The sequence below is a fragment of the Thunnus thynnus genome, chromosome 18 (assembly GCF_963924715.1).
Source record: "Thunnus thynnus chromosome 18, fThuThy2.1, whole genome shotgun sequence".
Taxonomy (NCBI): Eukaryota; Metazoa; Chordata; class Actinopteri; order Scombriformes; family Scombridae; genus Thunnus; species Thunnus thynnus.
Window position 1 is genome coordinate 23,322,099 of NC_089534.1, and position 19,678 is coordinate 23,341,776.

The window sequence follows — 19,678 nt, forward strand, 5'->3', positions numbered from 1 at the left end:
TGTAGTTAAAGTATTGCAGTAAAAGTAGTGATTTGGCCCCTCTGACTGATATGAGATTATTATATATGACATCATTAGATTATTAATACTGAAGCATCAGTGTTAGAGCAGCATGTTACTATTGTAACTGCAAGAGGTGGAGCTGGTTTGAACTACTTTATATACAGTTAGTTAATTTAGTCCAGTGGCTCCCAACCTAGGGGTCGGGCCCCTCCAAAGTTTCACCAGATAAATCTGAGGGGTCGTGAGATGATTAATGGGAGAGAAAAGAAGAAAAAACAAAGTTCTGATACACAAATCTGTTTTCAGTTTTTGGACTTTTTCTCTAATCTTTGATTTTTGGTGAAATATTGGATCATTTGAACATTTATTGAAATGAAAGCATGTGAGAAATTTAGAGGGGAAAAAATCACTATTTGGTGGAGCTGTTAACAACTCATAGACATCTGAAATGTGATCCAACTACACACTGCTTTTTGTAAGAAGTCAAAAGCCAAAAAGGTTGGAAACCACTGGTTTCATCTTTAATAATGTGTTGTATTTTATAAGCTTGTTATATTATCCATTGTGTCAAATCTTCATCTGAAAAGTAACTAAAGCTGTCAAATAAATGTAGTGGAGTAGAAGTATAAAGTAGAATCAAATGGAAATACTCAAGTAAAGTACCTCAAAATTGTACTTAAGTACAGTTCTCGACCAAATATACTTTCCGCCACTGCCAAATGGTTATTGATTCATTTTTATAATCGTCGTTTCAGTTTCAAAATAAAATAAATAAACAGAAGCATTTCAAGCTGTAAATTACGGGGTTTCCCACAGGACGAGAACGCATCATAATACGTTGACAACCAATGCCGGGGGTCCTGTGACGTCAGGGGGTGGAAGAAAGCAGCAGAGCAGGAATCAAAACAAGAGACGGACACGCCTTCGTCCTGAAAGGTTATAGCAGCTTTATTCCTCATGACTGTTGCTGTCAGAGCTGCACAGAAGCAGGCCTGTCGTCCACGAGGAGGCGAAAAACAACAGCAGCACACTGCAAAAACACCTCTGCACAAATGGAGTCCACAGAAATGTCAGACAGCGTTGACAGCAGTCGTTGATACGGGTCGAAAATAACACTGACACCCGAATCCTGTAAAATGCCCAACCAGAAGAGCAACAAGGGAAAGAAAAGCAAACGCACTAACAGTAGCGGAGATGAGCAGGAAAATGGAGCCTGTGCGGCCGCAACAGGAGGCGCAGCCGCGGCGGCTGCACCCAGAAACGAGCGCTCGAGCGGTAAGAGAGGAAGCGGACAGATGGAGAAGTTTGCTGATGCTGCCTGTCTTCCTGCGAGGGGAAGCTCTGTGACAGACATGCAATGCGACGTTGCAAATGTTTCTGTCCCCCACTCCACACTTCTTTCTTATCTGGAGAGCAGCCGTGCCAAACTTGGGTTAAAAAATACAGCAGTTTAATGGTTGTCAGATTATCGGCATACACAGGCTACACTGGTCGATCACGACTTCAGGCCTTCTATGAAACGATGTGGGTTTTTTGATCGTCTGTGTTTACATGAAGCAGCAAGTAGCTGGCGCTCAGCTGCCCTGAGATCTCAGTGCTGTGTAGCTGGTTTACAGTCTGTTTTTAAGCGCCACTGTGGTGTGTTTTGGTGCAAGTATATTTGTGGGAACAGCGAGCAAACACGGTGGAAATGTACTCAAGCAGGTGTTGCTTGCTGTGTCGGATGTGAGCAGAAGTGGAGAGCTGCTGTTGCTGTTTTGTAAATCCGGTTCAGTCATGATTTAACAGGTTCGATTAGTGCCTGAGGAGCAATACATCTTTAAATTGTCAGATTTATTAAGGGAGTTTGGCGCGTCCTCTTGTTACTCTTGGAGAAAACAAAGAATATCACCTATGAACATAATATGGCTTGTTGTGAGATGTAGTCTTAAGTTTTAATGGCACAGTGCGGTTATTCTGTGAATATTATTACATGCACATTACTGACCGATGGCTGCCAACCTTACACTTGGTGTGTGTGTGTGTGTATGTGCTGCCGTGCAGGCCTCAGCTGTGTTTTCCTGACGCGCACCTTGTCCACACAGTGTTTGGTTGTGGCCTTCCTCAGGGGTAATACTGACACCTCACCGCTTGTCTGCGCACTCAAGTTCAACTTCATCCCATACAGACTTGAAATAGCTTGAAAAAGTCACCCTTGCAAGCTTCTTGCACTCACACTTCATGTGGTATAAATGTAGTTTGGAAAACCGTCTCACCTCATATGTGAAATAATCCGCTGCTCATCTTTATGTCTATTACTACTTTGTAATGAGATTTTTTTATGTAGATCTGTTATAACTGTATTGTGTTATGTGTAAAAACACTGATTAGTGCTCTTCTATAATATTACTGTTGAATTATATCAGGGAATATAACATAAGTTATGGACTTTATAATTACAATGATGAGCAAACACTCCTAAAGCAATGTATTTATATTTACTTTTCAGAACCGTAAAAAGTATTTTTTTTAGTCATCATATGCAGTATCCCTCTGAAGTGTAGCTGAAACTATTAATCAATCAGCTCTTTTGATCAGTGATTTTCATTTTACAAGCAAAAATGCAAAAACATTTGATGGTTCCAGCTTCTCAATTGTGAGATTCGCTGCTTTTTTGTCTTAAATTAAAGTGATCTGAATTATCATTGGGTTTTGGGCAGTCGGCCATACAAAACAAGCTATAATATGTCACCATGGGCCTTTTGAATATTTTCTAATATCATAGTAATTAACAATTAACCATTTAATGAGTTAACAGAGGAAACAGGTGGCTTCTCCTGCAATGAAATTCAGTCGTGTGTTCTGCCTTTAGAAAAAAAAACAGAACAAAGTTAGGGAAAAAAGCAGCAAAAAGAATCACCTCACATATTGATCTTTTAGATGAATTTATTCACAATCAATAGGCTGGCAATTAATCAATGATTAATCAGTTACTCAAGAACATAGTGAGCAGATACTTACAGTGTAACTGATGGGGGACAAAATCCAAAGTCCTCCTTCTGCACAAAAACAGATTTAAAAGTTTATCTGAAGCTAATATGAAGCTTCAGCATCCAAATGAGTCAAATCAAGTAGATATCTTTCAACGTTTCAGTCTTTTCAGTGCCAAAGTTCCTCTTTTTGTTACTAAACTTCCACTGCAGCTCAACAGGGAAACACAAAGAGGGAATTTGATGGTAAAAAGACTGTAAATGTGTCAGATATCCACTTGATGTGACTAACTCAGACTGCTGAAGCCTCATATAAGCTTCACATCAACTTTTAAATACATTTTTGCACAAAATCGTGAACCTATCCTTTAAGTCAAATGTATACATTTACTTTTCAGAACATTCAAATAAATGTATTGTTAAGTCAACTTAAAAAATATCTTTATTACTATAACTGTTGTTTATTCCTGCGTCTCTGTGTCGAAGCAAGATTCATCTCAAGATTCATTCGTGCTGAACTCTTAACTAAATGTAGACGTTTATCAGTTTTTCCAGTAAAATGATGCTAAAAATGTTATGTGGTGACTTAGAAAAGACTCAAAAACGCTGACAGTGTACCGGAAAAGGAAGGAGGAAACTATCCCCCTACACACACACACACACACACACACACACACACACACACCCACAGTGTGTTATCATGAGCTGCTCCTTGTAGAGAGACTGAGTGCCCACATTCGCTTGATTCACATCCAGACTTGACAATAATTGGCAGAGCTTGAATAGAGCTGCTCTCAGGCTTCCGGGGGGGCGGCCTAGTTGAATTTCATAAATTGATGCAAGAGCACAGAAATCCCCCTTTTCTTAAAAAAACATTTGCATTTATTGTTGTGTGATGCTGGTGATGTTGCGAATGTAATATCTGATGGAGAGACAGCTTTAATCGTGTTGTTGTCCATTTAAATCAGTGCTTTGTGGAGATATAATGTCAAAATGAACAACAAAATGAATTTACTCGATTAATTGATTCATTGTTTGGTCTCCAGCTTCTCAAATGTGAGAATTATTTCAGTGTAAATTGAATATATTTGGACTTTGGGATGTCACTGTGAGCTTTATAAACTTTATAAACCATTTAAAGACCAAACAATTAATCAGTTAATTCAAAAATAATCTTCCAGTTAATCTATATGAAAATAATTGTTAGTTGCAGCTGTATAATTTGTAAAATAAATGTCAAATTTTGATGAGAACACGTCAAATGATGCTCTCTGGTCTCCCCTCCTGTCTTTACTCATCCAGAGGTCCAGTGTGCGACCCCTCTCGGCTGCAGCCTGGCCCGGTCCATTGACCTTGAGAAGGACGACTACCAGCGGGTGCTCTGCAACAACGAGCTCTGCCCTTACGGGAACTGGATGCATCTGCAGTGTTTCTACGAGTGGGAGAGCTCCATTCTTGTCCAGTTTAACTGCATCGGCCGGGCGCGCTCCTGGAACGAGAAGCAGTGCCGCCAGAACATGTGGACCAAGAAGGGCTACGACCTGGCCTTCAGGTTCTGCTCCTGCCGCTGCGGCCAGGGCCATCTGAAGAAAGACACCGACTGGTATCAGGTGAAGCGCATGCAGGATGAGCGTAAGAAGAAGCCATCTGAGAGGAGCACGGGTAGGACGGGGGCCAGTGGGGGCGCTTCGGGACCTGGGGACGGGCTTTTTGAGGAGCCCAAGAAAAGCAAGCCACTGGCAGGAGGAGGAGGTAAAGTAGCTCACAGAGCGTCTAGTCAGGAGCTACCTCGCAGACAATCAGTGGACCGTCAGAACTCTATAGAGAGAGGAGCAGCAGCAGCAGCAGCAGGAGGAGCTTTTCCTCTGGGGCCTCCTCAGAAGTCTCCATGTGACTCCCCGGGACAGTCTCCTCCGACCGGCTTCTCCTCTCCTACTGCTGTCCTCGCAGCAGGAGGCGGAGCAGCAGGTTTTCGGGGTTCCCGTCAGCTGGGAGAGTTCCTCAAATCAGCTGTCCACATGGACACGCAGAGGAAACACCTTTTAGTCGGGGGAGCCCTCAGCCGGAGCGGCGGTTGCTCCATGGGAGTCTCCGGCGGTGGGCCCGATGGTCCCCATCTTTCCCCCGGGTCTGTTCTCCCCCTGCCGCTGTCCTTCGCCCTCCCACTTCACCACCGGCTCACCTCCGGCAGCGTGGGTGACGGCGCCCACCCTCACCCGGTGCAGTTCCTGAGGAGGCTGGACCTCTCGGAGCTCCTCACCCACATCCCTCGCCATAAACTCAACACCTACCACGTCCGCATGGAGGACGATGCCCAGGCAGGCCAGGGGGAAGAGCTGCGCAGGTAGGCCTCTTTTTATTATTTGTTATAAAATTTGTTCTTCTGCTTCTTAGTCCTGATTGTCAATTATCTGATAAACACATATCTGCATATAGATATATAAAGACAAGTATTTTATTGAGATTTAGAAAAACATTTTTTACTCTTTTTCTGCTGTTAAAATGACAAAATTGCCTTGTTTTTATAAGTTTCTTTTATTCAGTACACCTCTGAGCAGCTCTAGCATCACCGTAAAACATAATCTCTGGAGGTTAATTGCTAATTTAGAGTGTTATTGCTCCAAATTCCAGAAAGATCACAGTGACAATTTGCAGAATTTAACAGCCTTGCTTGTGATACAGTTTATTTGGTTTGGAATCCGTCTTAAATAGCAGAGGTTTATCCTCAGTGCCAGCAGCTTTAACCATAACACAGTGAACGCTCATAATGGCTTTGATGTTGCAAAAGGCCAACCAGTATAATGTGATTAACTTTGACACTGTGCGTCCATGACAGTAATGTTCCTTTATGTTTATGTTATAAACAGTGTAAAAAAAAAATAAAAGAGGAACACTGCTGCAAAGACTTGATTGAATTTGGGTCTGTGTTATAAATAAAATCATTACTTGGCAAAATTAACCTGAATGCTTAGTCATGATTTATGTTTAAGCCTCTGAAACAGCATTTAAAATACTATGAGACAAAAGAAAATACATTATTAGAAGGTGTAGGGTGCTTTCCGTCCTGCTAATTGTTCTTCCTCCTGTCCTCCTTTCTCTGTGCTGCAGAACAGCAGATCATTTTTAGTCCCATAATATCAGCCTGAGACTAAAACAGGACATCAGACTAGAGCTGCAACTAACCATTATTTTCATTACTGATTAGACAGCCGATTGTTTTCTCAATAGATCAATAATCATGTTGTCTATAAAATGTCAGAAAATAGTGAGAAATGCCTGTTATAATCTCTTAGAGCTCAGTGTGACAGCTTTAAATATTTTTGTTTTGTCCGATCAACAGTCCAAAATCTAAAGATATTCAGTTTACTACTATCATGTATGACACAGAAGAGCTTCAAATTCTCACAAGCTGCGACCAGCAAATGTTTAGCCTTAGTCCTTAAAAGAGTGACTGAAATGATTGTTCGATTATCAGAATAGTTGTCAATTAATTTCCGTCGCAGCTGGTTAGATAGGTTGTTATTTATATAACTTATAGCTGTTTTTATTGATCCCTCAGTAAGAAACCAGCCAGACACTGCAGGACATCTATAATCAGTAAATGAGCAGCTGTCATCAGGCACCAGTTATTTCTCTTTTAAAGTGTTTGACAGTTGAGATGCGTCCTGAGTAAATGCCATCCCATCAAAAGGACACTGGAATGTCCCTACATGCTCGTGTCTTTACCTTTGTGTTTCACATCCCTGTTTGGAGGAGCTAAGATGCGAGGAGGAGAGGGAGACAATGAGCCGTGTCAACCAAACGGAAAGCACCCCTAGTCATCGGATTGACTCAGCTTTAGGGCTGCAACTAACAATTTCAATTGATTGATCTGTTGATTATTTTCTCGATTAATCGATTCATTTTTTTGGTCTATAAAACATCAGAAAATAGTGAAAAATATTGATCTTCATTTCCCAAAGCCCAAGAGTCGTCCTCAAATGTCTTGTTTTGTCCTGACCAACAGTCCACAACCCAAAGATATTAAGTTTACTATCATAGAAGATCAATTGATTATCAAAATAGCTGCTTTTCTATTGATTGACTAACTGATTAATCGACTAATCGTTGCCTCTCTACTCAGCTCGTCTAGAAAGATTCACTAAAACCATTGAGAAAAGCTCTGAACCGTTCACTTGTTTCATATTGTGTCCATACTCTTGTCCTGTAGGTTTATCCTGTCAGCCCTCAGTGCGAGCCAGAGAAACGTGGTCAACTGTGCGTTGTGTCACCGGGCGCTGCCTGTGTTTGAACAGTTTCCTCTGGTGGACGGGACACTGTTTCTCAGCCCCTCACGCCATGACGAGATTGAGTACGACGTCCCCTGCCACCTGCAAGGTCAGACCCGCTTTCAAGATCATGTCATCACCCGAGGTTATTTCACACCAGTACACGGTGGATGGAGTTGACGTAGTTCAAATATTTTGTACATGACAGTTCACATACAGTAAGATTCACAAATATGAAAAAGTAAAGACCTACAATTAAAGATTTTTATTTGTCTCATCCTGTGCAAACAAACTGATGCTGAGAAACACATGTTATTTAAAAATATATGAGCATGGGAAATGAGGAAAATAATCTACCACACACTCATCAAATCTGAGACAGAAAGTTTATTCTTGACTTGGAACACCGCAGGTCACAAAATGATCTCATTACTGATTTAATAGCTGTACCGGTGGTTTCAATCATAACACATGTTCTTCCTCATTAAATGGATTTGTCCAGTTGTTATAATACTGGGTTCAGTTACATTTATTCAAATTTAAACATTTCAATGTTCAAATTTCCATTTTTCTGAGCACTTTAAGAAATGGAAATTTGAACATCTGCAATTCATCGACAAGAGGGCAACTCCGTCTGCTGAGGAAGACCGTGTGATAACGATCAAAAGCTCCAGAAGAGCTACTAAATGAACCTTGTGGTGAGATTGTTTTTTTTTTTCAACTATCAAGTTGAATTTGTAATAACCTTAGAAGATAAGAATTCACACATTTTAATTCTGTTTATATTATATTACTATAAAAAAACATGTACATGCATTGAGTCATTATACACTTTAATACTTATATTACATATATTTATAGTTTATATTTATATTTCTAATTCTTACTTTTATTCTAATTATTATTGGTTATTGCACAGTAGCCTTTTCAGCAGAGCCTCAAGAATATGCCTCCCTGCATTTCACTGCACATATTATATAAGTATATGATAAATAAAAGCTTTGAATCTTTTGAATCCTTACTAATTAAACTATATTCAGTTTGTATAAAGCAGTGGATACAAACCCTTTTGCCTTATGAGCCCTTAAATGATTCAGTTACTACAAGCTGTGAACTGTTCCATCAGTCATTTTCAGATTGTGACATTTAAATCATTTTTCAGTGGGTCCTGAATGCAACAAGGTGCAGTGTTTAATTATCTGAGAAGCAACATTATTGCATAGTGCAACAAAAACACAGGTTGCTGCTAATTAGAGAAAACTGTACATATTTAGCGGTTACAAATAAATCTTCATATGTTACGTTCCTCAATTTGATATTCGTTTTCTACCCAACATGTTCAAACTTAGCTTTCCATTGCGTAAAGGCAACTGGTTAAACAATCAATAAGCCCATCTGTACTGTGTATATAGACATAGAAAGACTCTCCTCTGGCTTCTGCACAGTCCAGCATGAATGTGAATCAGCATGGCGGCCACATGAAGCTTCTTTGATGTGCTGGCCCACCAGCTTTGATATGTATGATGCTTGATATGCATCAATATGAAAGGATGATTTATTCAGTTTTTCATGCTTTTTTGTCAGGCTGAATAGAAATGTAGGTACAGTTAAACAATGGGGTTTGATTAAGATTTGTTAGTGTGGCTGTTGCTTTCTTTATTCAAAGTTTTTCCCTTTAAGATAGAAAAGTGTGGAGTAGCGCTGCAGCAATTAATCGATTAGTCGATTGACAGAAAATTAATCGGCAACTGTTTTTATAATCAATCAATCGTTTCAGTCTTTTTATGGCTCCATCGTTTAAAAATGTTGATGTTTTTCTTTGTCATATATGGCAATAAATTGAATGCCCTTAAAGTTTTTGGACTCTGAAAACATCACCATGACCTCTGAGAAATTGTGAATGCCATTTTTTTAACATTTCATTGACTAAACGAATAACTGATTAATTGAAAAACAATCTGCAGATTAATCGCTAATGAAAATAATCGAAAACACATCAGGGGCTTTGTTCACTTAGTATTTTATCTTACCACTAGGAGTCCTCCTAAGTCCTCGTTAGCGTTCCTAATCAAGAGTTTCATCAATGAACCTACTCACTATCTCCACAGTGATTGGTTGACAGGTGACTGGACTGTGTCAGTGAATGTTAAACAGCAGCATGATTAGATAGATAGAATAGGATTGATAGATTCTGTATATGTGTAGTATAGAAAGATTTCATAAGTGGAATAAGGTAAAATATTTACTTGTATTGTAGATTATATTTAACAAACACCATCTACATGTTGATACTGATACTATTGTTTGGATAACTCTACATATAGAGTCCATTTTACCGGGTAATCCAGCAATGGCCATGGAATCAGCTTTATTCATTTATTTGTTGCAGTTGGTTATTATTTCATTTACATTTCAACTGGAAAACAAAAGCATTAAGAGGGTATCTTGGCATTACGATGGCATCAGCGTTGAACTGCATTTTAAAAGTGGAGAATTGTGTAAACCCCTATGTCTGGGGTTATTCTTTTGTTTTAATATTTTGGTACACGGATTGAATTGAATCCTGATGTCAAAAAATGCTTTCCAAAGTTCATTATTGTAGAATTTTTTCCAAAATCTGGATGCAAGGGGGCACATTACCTGCATCTTGTGAGCAGGCGTCAGCAACTTAGGAGTCCTCTGGACTACTTCTAACTTCTCTCAGACTTAGGAGCTACTTTTAGCCCCAAAATGCTTTGTGAATTAGTCTTAAGACCAAAAATGTAGGAGTCCTAAAGTTAGGACTGACATACTCCTTATTTTTAGAGTTTTTCCAAAGTTAGCCAGTTACAAGCTACTTTTAGCTTCGGGATGTTTTGTGAAAATGACCCCAGAACACCAAAATCATGGCTCTATTGTGACTGATTTATGTTAGAGTGGCTCTGACTACATTTATGTATACAGTGATTTATACAGTAAGCTGCTTTGTGTTTCCTCTGTAACTTTGGTTTGATGGACTTTAAAAGATGGGTTCTCAAGTCTTTCTTAAAACAACAGTCAGGAGCCCAAATGAACATTGAAATAGGTTTTTCTTGCCATAATCATTCCTCCTGTTTATTACAATGTAAGTGATGGGTGACAAAATTCACAGTCTTCCTTCTGTGCAAATATTTTTGAAGTTTATTTAAAGCTAATGTGAAGCTTCAGCTGTTCAAATGAGTCAAATCAAGTAGATTTTCAACATTACAGTCTTTTTAGTGCCAAAGTTCCTCTTTTTGTTACTATACTTCCACCACAGCTCAACAGGGAAACACTGTCTGAGGAAACACAAAGAGGGAATTTGATGCTAAAAAGACTGTAACTGTGTCAGATATCCACTTGATATGACTAACTCAGACTGCTGAAGCCTCGTAGAAGCTTCAGATAAACTTTTAAATACATTTTTGCACAAAATGACTGTGTGGACACACTGTGAATTTTGGCCTCCATCACTTACATTGAAAGCACATTTGAAGGAAATTGTTTAATAGCCAGTATGAACAGGAGGGAAAATGCATTTTTATACTTGCTAATCTTTTATTTCTTTAGGAAATGAAATCACATCTATGTGGAAATTCAGCAGCAATATCATCAGTAAGGATCGACTTCTCTGACTGTCTAGTCACCCAGGCTGCTCCGATCCATATATGAAGAGACTCAGAAGCACTGATCTGATTTTGCTTGCAGCGTAGAAGCAAATCAAGCCACAAATATAATCAAAAGTTTATTTTATCGATTTTCTTAGCTTATAAATAAGCCACTCTTGCGGAAAGACAAACCAACTGTTCTTGCTATTTAGTCAATTTAACAACTAACTATATTTCTTCATTTCTAACAGGCAGGTTAATGCACCTCTACGCCATCTGTGTGGACTGTCTAGAAGGCGTCCACAAGATCGTCTGCATCAAGTGCAAGTCACGCTGGGATGGGAGCTGGCACCAACTGGGCACCATGTACACCTACGATATACTGGCTGCTTCACCGTGTTGTCAGGTACAAACACTGACCTCTGTTGAGTGGAGTCAGTTCATCTAAAAGTGGGTAAAAAAAAAAAGCTGTGAATCTACAAAATGTCAGAGGTGATGGGACGCTATTTTCTGTAGTGATCGACACTGATACTGGAGTTTGTTTAATGGACCTGCCTCCCCTCTCCTCTCCATGTGTCCTCAGGCTCGTCTCAACTGTAAGCACTGCGGGAAGCCGGTGGTGGACGTTCGGGTCGGGATGCAGTATTTCTCAGAGTACAGCAACGTCCAGCAGTGCCCTCACTGCGGCAACCTGGACTATCACTTTGTTAAACCTTTCTCCTCCTACAAAGTACTCGAGGCTTATTGACAAATGTTGTCCATGCATGCTAGTTGAGCTGCTTTTGTTCTTATTTTTTTCTAACACAATCTAGGAAAGATTTTATTTTTTTGGGCCTTAAGGTGGTTTTTAAGTTCTCTCTTCTTCGGTTTCTTTTGTATGTATAGAAAAAGTATGACTCTAGTTTAAAAAAAAAAAGAAAAAAAAGTTCCAAGACAGTATCTCTGCTGTTCCAGGAAGGTGTTGATAAAGTGTGGAACTGACGCTGCAGTCAAGCAGACACACATTTATCTGTGACAAGTGAATGTATCTGTACGCCAAATTTGTTTTATTTTTTACCAAAAAAAAACCATAAAGATGGATCTCGAATAAAGCAGAGAAAGAGACACGTTGGTGTTGGTTTGATGTCTTTATCACATCTCAAACATTTTCTTAATCAAGGAAAGCAGGGCGTTGTTATAAAAACCCTTGTTGAGAATGAAAATAATGGGTGAATGGACTGCCTCATCCACGATATTTTCACATTATTGTGTTAATAAGTCATCATGGGACTAATCAATGATGATCTTCACCTGCTTCACATAGATCAGCAAATTTAACTCCCTGATAATCAGCATCATGATTCCATCAAATCACCATTTTTTGTTTCTTCACATTAACCCCTCTAGGGGTTTCTGTGTGTGTGTACTCCGACACATTTTGGGTTCAAAAGTCTGTTATGTGAGGACACACCTCCCATCTTGGGACAAACATCTGCTCACCACCATTATCCCATTTAAAGACAACTGACAAATTAAAGGAACATGTTTACAGCTATGGTAGCAGCTCGTTGATGCTACTTGTACTTAGGCACAGTTGTACTTTGAGCAAAATGCTAATGTCAGCAGGCTAACATGCTCACAATGACAATATTAACATACTGATGTTGAGCAGGTATAATGTTTACCATGTTCAGCATCTTATGTGAGTGTGTTAGCATGCTAACATTTGCTAATTAGCATTAAACACAAAGTACAGCTGAGGCTGATGGGAGTGTCGTTACTGTGGTTCTATAAGTATTTGCTCATAAACCTATTAGCATTGGACAAATTGACATTTTGACCTGAAGATGGCACAAGATGGAACATGAAGGGATCACCAGGGACATTCAATGTTTGTACCAAATTTTTATGACAATCCATCCAAGAAATTTCACTAAAAAACACAAAAGTCAACCCGCTAGTGTCATTAGAGGAAAGTAATAAGGCTTCCTCCTCTGGGGACCATGAATGTCTGTACAAAAATTCATTTTTGATGCTTCCATACAGGTGTACAGCATGACAGAATTGAATAATCAACATCCTAACATGTATAACACTGATAAGATGACTTCAATTCTGGATCAAGATGGCAAGAAGAAAAGGTCTGAGCGACTTTATCCTACAATATGAGTAAAAACGTCTTCTGACAGGAGTGGTTTCTTACAGGATGACAATGTCTCTGTCGAGAGGGCATGATGGGTCACTGGAATGGTTTCCTCTGAATCATGGCCTGCACAAATCAAATTTTGGTCTGTTGTTACCTAAAGTCCTACGGCAACTAGCCAGCCAGTTATTTAGCCTTAATGTTGGCTAGTATGCTGTAATATGAGAACTAACTCGTACCAAAGAAAGTTCCTCCGCCTCCTTTGAAGAACATGGCCTATGGTGACTGTTTCAGAGGAGTGAAGCTTAGTCTTCAAGTCACACCAAACTTTATATGTCAAACATGCCCTTAAATATTTTCACACTACGAGAAAATCCTGATTAAGGATTTTACACCAAAACGTGACATTTAGGAACAGATGTCAGCTTGTTTTTGTGGCTTCACTGCTGCGTAGACCCTTCTGTTGTGTCCGTGTTGCTAACAGGCGATGGTGTTTTGGGCTGAGCGGCCTGTGAACTGGAGTTGGCAGACTGCGACGGTGAAGTCTTATTTTTCTTCATTTGCGACAGTTCCTTGGCTGAAGGTGGTCGGATGACACACATGGCTGCTTGACCATCACGTATGACTTTTGGCTTGGAAACAAATCCCACCATTACCTCCATTTGTTGCACTATCTGCTCCAGATTTGTGTCCTGCGGGAAATAAAAGCACATATGTTTAAGATTTGCTATTGAAGAAAACTTTTGAGGGAATTCATTGTCAAATGTGTGACCATAAAACATAAAAGTATAATGGTCCTGCATCTTCTTAGCTGTTAAAGCAAAATTCAACATCGCAGTTTGGCAAACGGCATGAAGAGAAGATGAGAGGACAGCAGAAGCTGCAGTTTGACTGACAATCAGTGACATGCAACTTTTACTTAAGTTAGGCTTACTGGCAACAACAAACTTCACCTACTGAAATGTAACATAAACATGTACAGTATCCAAAGTAACACAGCATGAAAAGTAACTGCAACTTCCAATTACTGTCTATTATTTTCTCGATTAATTGATGAATAGTTACTTCCAGAAAATAGAGCCCAACGTTAAAATAGCTTCTTTTGTTTGACCCAAAATCTAAAGATATTTAGTTTACAGCAGCAAATCCTCAATTTGAGAGGCTGGAGGCAGAGAATTTGTTGCATTTTTGCTGAAAACCCCAACAAATACAACTGTGTGAATGATAGCTCAGTACATACTAGAGCCTGACCAATAGTGACATTGATGATTGAAAGTTGTTTTTTAAAAATCTGATATATATTTTTAACATAAACAGTTAATTTTTGATTAAAATCTCTTAAATTTGGTTATTAAAGAATTTTGACTAAGATGTCCTGAGTGGGACATTTTTCAACTGAAAAGTAAACTCGTCAGTGGTGACACTGTTTCTTAAGTACGTCAAATATCTTTGACATTTCTGTAGTATCGGATACATCAGTCAGACTCAAACGCCTCCAGACGATTGTGAGGCTACCAGATATCTTACAGAGTATTTGAGTGTCTTGAAAGGACATTATCTGACCACATTATTTGTCATGTATATAATTCTGAACCACTAACCACAAAAGAAAATATTCAAAAAACAATCACAGGCACAATCGTGCAAAGGTTTTAAACAAGATTTCATTTTCCATGCCTAAAATTACAGTACTTTCCTTTAGCTTGAGCTGTTTTGTATGTAGTTCATTCTGTCAGCTTTGTTCATGAAAGTGTTGAATCTTTGTATCTGTGTGTCCACAATATCCAAATGTTTGTTACTGTAATTGTTCTCTAATCTCATTTCATCTCTCAACTGTAGCTATCAAATAAAAAAAGGCAAAAATATGTGAAAAACTTCTAAAACGTGAGTGTTCTTTCTCACCAGGTTGTCTGCGGGATGCATGCGTCCCGACCGCAGAGTGATCCGAACATGGTGCTTCTTCTCCAGCCAGCTCTCCACTTGTTTCAGTTTGGTTGTGAGGTCGTGAGTGCCGATGCCAGATGTAAGGGTGACTTCTTTCACCTGCACGGGGGCTGTAGAGAGAATACAGTCAAGCCCCGTTTTACAGCCCTGTTGTGTTACATTCTGTTTTACATACGGTTGGCTGGAGGATCTGCTGAATACTATTGTGCTGAGATGGATCTGCCATGTTGAAAGTTAATGACTTACTTCAGAGTAATCAGGCCTCATTTTAAGAAACTCAAATCCTAAACTGAGATCAGTTAGTTAATAATTCCAATATCTTTTTTTTGGGATTCATTTTGGTTAAAATCTGGTTCTCTGAAAAAATGTATGGTCTGCAAATTGTAAGCAGCTCCCCGTCATTATACATACAGTGTATTAACTGGGGGAAAAAAGGTAGTGATGTATTTCTATTAGACTAAAGTCTCGTGCCAGGACACCACATACCTGCTTTAGCTTTCTGTTTCTCTCTCAGTCTCAGCTGTTCCTCGTGGATCTGTTTGCCGCTCATCAGACGGTACACGGGAGGGTCTTTATGTTCACTGAGCACCACCAATTTAAGACCTTTCTCATCCATGATTTTGAGCACATGTGCACGGTGCATGGTGCCCATGTTCTCGCCTGTCTCACTGATCACCTGTATCTCACGCTGCGGGATCTTGCGGCCGACGCTGGTGATCGTGGCATGTGCCCGGGGATCCTGCTTTTTTTTCTTCGGTGCAGGAGTCTGTTCTGCGTCGTCTACCGCTGTGGAGAACGGAGACCATCTCCAGGTGGCGGCGGCGGCAGCATTAGATCTTTCAGTGCATATGAGGAACCTTGATGCTGGTATCCTGTAGCCTGGACTGCCGCCACACGCAGCTCTCACCGTGTGGCTTAGCATCCACCTCACGCAACCTGCATACATAGTCTAAAATAGAGAGGAGACAATTGAGCTGCCAGATATGATAATGTGAAGCAGTGCACTCAGGTAAAGATCACAATCAATCAGAGCTGCAACTAACGACTATCTTCAGTATCATTTAATCTGTTGATTATTTTCTGGTTTAATTGATTAGTTGTTTGATCCATGAAATGTCAGAGAATGGTGAAAAAAATGTAAATCACTGTTTCCCAAAGCCCAAGATGTCGTTCTCAAATATCTTGTTTTGTCCACAACTCAAAGATATTCAGTTTACTGTCATAGAGAACTAAAGAAACCAGAAAATATTCTCATTTACGAAGCTGGAATCGGAGAATTTGGACTTTTTCTTCTTAAAAATGACACAAAACGATTAACTGATTATCAAAATAGTTAGTTTAAAAGTTGAAAACTAAGGTTGTCACGATACCAGAAATTTAAGTATAAAAAAGTATTTAAAAAATGATACTCGATACCTCTTTTGATACCACGGCAACAAGAGTGAAAAGCCCTAGGCACACAAAATAGGATATGTTTTTTCTTTTTTCTTTTTAAATTAAGTTTGCGATGGTTAGTGGGTTTGTTGCTAGAGAGAGTGCTGTAACAGCCACAGGTTCAGGACCAGTTAATTTTCTTCCCCGTTGTTTCATCTGTGCAGACTTGGGTTGAAAATCTGAATACAGATCTGTTTTGTTTTTTAATAGTTTCTGTACTTTCAATACAATCGAATGTATAATTAATGGAGATCATATCGTTTGGTATCAAAAAAGTATCGAAGTGTCAATACTTTACCGTATTGACAACCTTACTGTGAACTAATCGCTTAATCGACTAATCATCGCAGCTCTACAATCAATAATTTATTTCTAACCTGACTCTACAGGTTAGGCAGACTTGACATCACAAAAATACTGAGTGGATGTAAAGTCTAACTTAATCTGTGCACCATTAATGACCTCTCATTTGAAATTGATAAACATAATACATCAACAGCCTGTTTTACAATTATGTTTTAATTTTAATATTTCAGTTTCCTTCCAGCAACACAACTTAAACATCTGCTTCTCCACAGCCAGCCTCCATTCAAATATCTGCCAATTAAAGGTTCCCTTACTTATCTGTCACTGCACACACCACAAACACCCTAACTTAAGACGATTTTTCCAAATCGTCAGGCTCCACTGTGTTATTCGGGATACACCAAACTTACTTCATTACTTACTTTGGGAAATTTTACACCTATTTGGATTTCAGCTGAGTTGGTTGACCTCTTGCAAATGTCTGCACTTAAAATAACCAATATTAGGACAGTTGTGTCCACATTTAACCGATGGTTCATCAGTAATGTTATGCTGAACCGATCAGAAATGAACTAATGAACTAATGATTCATAAAACGTCTCACAGCAAATACAGTATATCTCACTGGAAGTGCAGTAACCTGTAAACATTAAATTGTCAGGTTTTACATGGGAGCACTGCTTAAAGCTGACAGGGCCATTTACAGTCATCTAGGCTGTGATAGGAAGATATGACATCTGAATTAATGAACTGTAGGTTTCATTGACACTTTGAACAAGTTGTCCTAAACGTACTAACGTGGTCTCCAATTACATACAAACAGAGTCTGTGTGTTACACATCACATCAATGCAGGAACTTGTGCTCAAATAACACACAAATGTGAATTTCGCTCACAGTAAATTATTCTGTCATCTGTTGTTGTTTTTTACTCACTTTAGATCAATGTCATACATTCATGCTCTCTGCAGGCTGACTGTTCGCGTCTTCCGCAATGTTCTTCTTCATTTATTTTTGTTTTCTTCTTCCTTTAGTTTTATTGGCGGTTGGCAAACAGCTTTCAGGTGCTTTAGCGCCACCCACTGATGTGGAGGGTGCACTACAGATCTGCCCTCTCTAATATTTCTACCAGACAAAGAATTACAATCTAAACAATAAACACAATAATCATCATTAAATTTTAAAAAGGGAAACATAATACATAAATAAATAATACTAATATTTCTCAGATTCTATTCATTAATCTTGTTAATTTTAAATACTCTTGGAGGAGTTTCCAACACTTTAGAATACAGAGTAACACAGAACATTACTAATATTTTGTTCTCCAATATTTCTTAGTGCATTCTTTAAAACGTCTTTCTCCATACTGAAACATACTTCTGATAATGCAATCAAACATGGTCCACTGTTTCTTCCTCTCCACAATATTCACACTTTCCATTATTATGCTTTCCAATCACATAAAGAGAACTGTTTAGACCAGTATGACCATTCCTCAATCTTGTTATAAGTCTCTCCTCAGACCCTGCAATCCCAACTAATGGTTTATTTTTAAAAAGATATCTTCCTTTACTTTCTTTGTTCCATTCATTCTGCCACCTCTTGATTTGTTCCTTAATCACCACATTAGTATTTAATTTGTGTCAGAATAGATGCAATAAAACCACAATGTTGTCCCCTTCAGGACAAGGCAGGATCCACTGTTAGTTCATCAAAGGGTCAGTTCACAAATGTTCTTGCTTGCCCTCAGGTTTGCTTGACCAGGTTATGAGATTTCGACATCCACTTGCAGCATTGGAAAAAATTAAAAAAAAAAAAAAAAAAAAAAAAAAAAAAATAGTAACATGACTTTTTGGAAAAAGATCAGTTTTGGAAGTATTTCACACTGTGCTATAAGTAAAAGTCCTGCATTCAAAATTTTACTTAATTAAGCTGAGTGGAACTGCAGAACAGGGTTAGGGTATATAACTATTTTAATGCAGCTTTATTGTCTCAGTTAAAGGAATAGTTTGACATTTTGGGAAATAAAATTATTTGCTTTATTGTCGAGAGGGGGGAAACAACAGCGAAGACAAGAAGTAGCCTAGTCTGGCACATAACCTCCCCCATTAAACCACAAATCGGCAGTTCGGTTTTTATACAAATTTTGTGGACACAGTCAGCTGTTTCCCAGTTTTTCCAGTCTTTATTTCCAAGCTAAGCTAACCAGTTGCTGGTTGTAGCTTCATACTGAACAGACAGTTATGAGAGTGGGGAAAAAAAGGATGTATAAGATGAATGTAGCCTTCAAATAACAAACAGTGAGTCATGCAAAATCTAATCCCACAAGACATAGGAAATTTCATTGATAGTTTCATTTCCTGTTTCTGTTTTTTATGTGATGCTATAAATACTTAAACAGCTAGATTTTTATCCACGTAAAGGACTAGACTCACCGGCTCTGTTTTTCAGTTTCAACAGTTCCAGCATGAAAAGATAGAAAGATAAAAAAAAAAAAAGATATATCAATGTGGAGTGTATCAGGTCAAACTGGATGTTCTGTTCGGGATTTTCCTAATTTCATGGCAACCATTTGATTAGTTCCCAGACTTATATAGGAGTATTGGTGATTCATAGATACAAATAGGGAGAATCTTTCATTTTCTTTTTGGTCCTGTTGATGTCACTGTCACACCGTGTTAGTGTAGGTGCTGGTGTGTGATATTGGTACCGCTCAAAAAAATGTAATCTGAATTTATTTTGAATGATCATGAAGCCCGTTCTTTACAATGTCATGATTTTTTTTTATTGCTTTTTTAGTTATGAGATTATTTGCAAGACATTAAAGGTGCAGTGTGTGTAATTTGGTGGCATTTGGTGGAACAGACTTGGCAGAAATGTAATATAATATTCATAAGTATGTTTTCATTAGTGTATAATCACCTGAAAATAAGAATCGTTGTCAGAATGAGCCATTTATATCTACATAGGGAGCAGGTCCTCTTCCACAGAGGCCGCAATGTAACACTGCCATGTTTCTATAGTA

At 38.8% G+C, this 19,678-nt stretch overlaps 2 protein-coding genes across 3 annotated transcripts; one reads left to right on the top strand and one right to left on the bottom strand.

The window, feature by feature from the left end:
- Positions 1 to 890: 890 nt before the first annotated feature.
- Positions 891 to 11,949, top strand: heca (hdc homolog, cell cycle regulator). The gene is made up of 5 exons (XM_067571921.1): positions 891 to 1,278; positions 4,275 to 5,316; positions 7,183 to 7,349; positions 11,097 to 11,251; positions 11,429 to 11,949. The coding sequence occupies exons 1-5, from the start codon at positions 1,140 to 1,142 to the stop codon at positions 11,591 to 11,593; spliced, it is 1,668 nt and encodes a 555-aa protein (XP_067428022.1). The 5' UTR covers positions 891 to 1,139; the 3' UTR covers positions 11,594 to 11,949.
- An 8-nt stretch (positions 11,950 to 11,957) lies between these two features.
- On the bottom strand, positions 11,958 to 17,689 carry mtif3 (mitochondrial translational initiation factor 3). 2 transcript variants are annotated; one of them, XM_067571923.1, is made up of 4 exons: positions 17,587 to 17,689; positions 15,398 to 15,860; positions 14,870 to 15,021; positions 11,958 to 13,659 (listed from the first exon to the last, which is right to left on the bottom strand). In XM_067571923.1, exons 2-4 carry the CDS (start codon positions 15,855 to 15,857, stop codon positions 13,408 to 13,410), a joined length of 864 nt encoding a protein of 287 aa, XP_067428024.1. In that variant the 5' UTR covers positions 15,858 to 15,860; positions 17,587 to 17,689; the 3' UTR covers positions 11,958 to 13,407. The 2 variants fall into 2 exon arrangements, with proteins under 2 accessions (XP_067428024.1, XP_067428023.1); XM_067571922.1 differs by lacking the exon at positions 17,587 to 17,689 and adding an exon at positions 17,074 to 17,205.
- Positions 17,690 to 19,678: the final 1,989 nt, after the last annotated feature.

What these genes read in the sequence shown, in the direction of transcription:
- heca (XM_067571921.1), top strand. Translation starts at nt 1,140, where the DNA reads ATGCCCAACCAGAAGAGCAACAAGGGAAAGAAAAGCAAACGCACTAAC. An exon ending in CGTCCCCTGCCACCTGCAAG is followed by an intron (nt 7,350 to 11,096) that starts GTCAGACCCGCT and finishes CATTTCTAACAG; the next exon opens with GCAGGTTAATGCACCTCTAC. An exon ending in CTGCTTCACCGTGTTGTCAG is followed by an intron (nt 11,252 to 11,428) that starts GTACAAACACTG and finishes ATGTGTCCTCAG; the next exon opens with GCTCGTCTCAACTGTAAGCA.
- mtif3 (XM_067571922.1), bottom strand. Translation starts at nt 17,190, where the DNA reads ATGAACCATCGGTTAAATGTGGACACAACTGTCCTAATATTGGTTATT. An exon ending in TAGGTGTAAAATTTCCCAAA is followed by an intron (nt 15,861 to 17,073) that starts GTAAGTAATGAA and finishes TCTCTATTTTAG; the next exon opens with ACTATGTATGCAGGTTGCGT. An exon ending in GAAACAGAAAGCTAAAGCAG is followed by an intron (nt 15,022 to 15,397) that starts GTATGTGGTGTC and finishes TTCTCTCTACAG; the next exon opens with CCCCCGTGCAGGTGAAAGAA.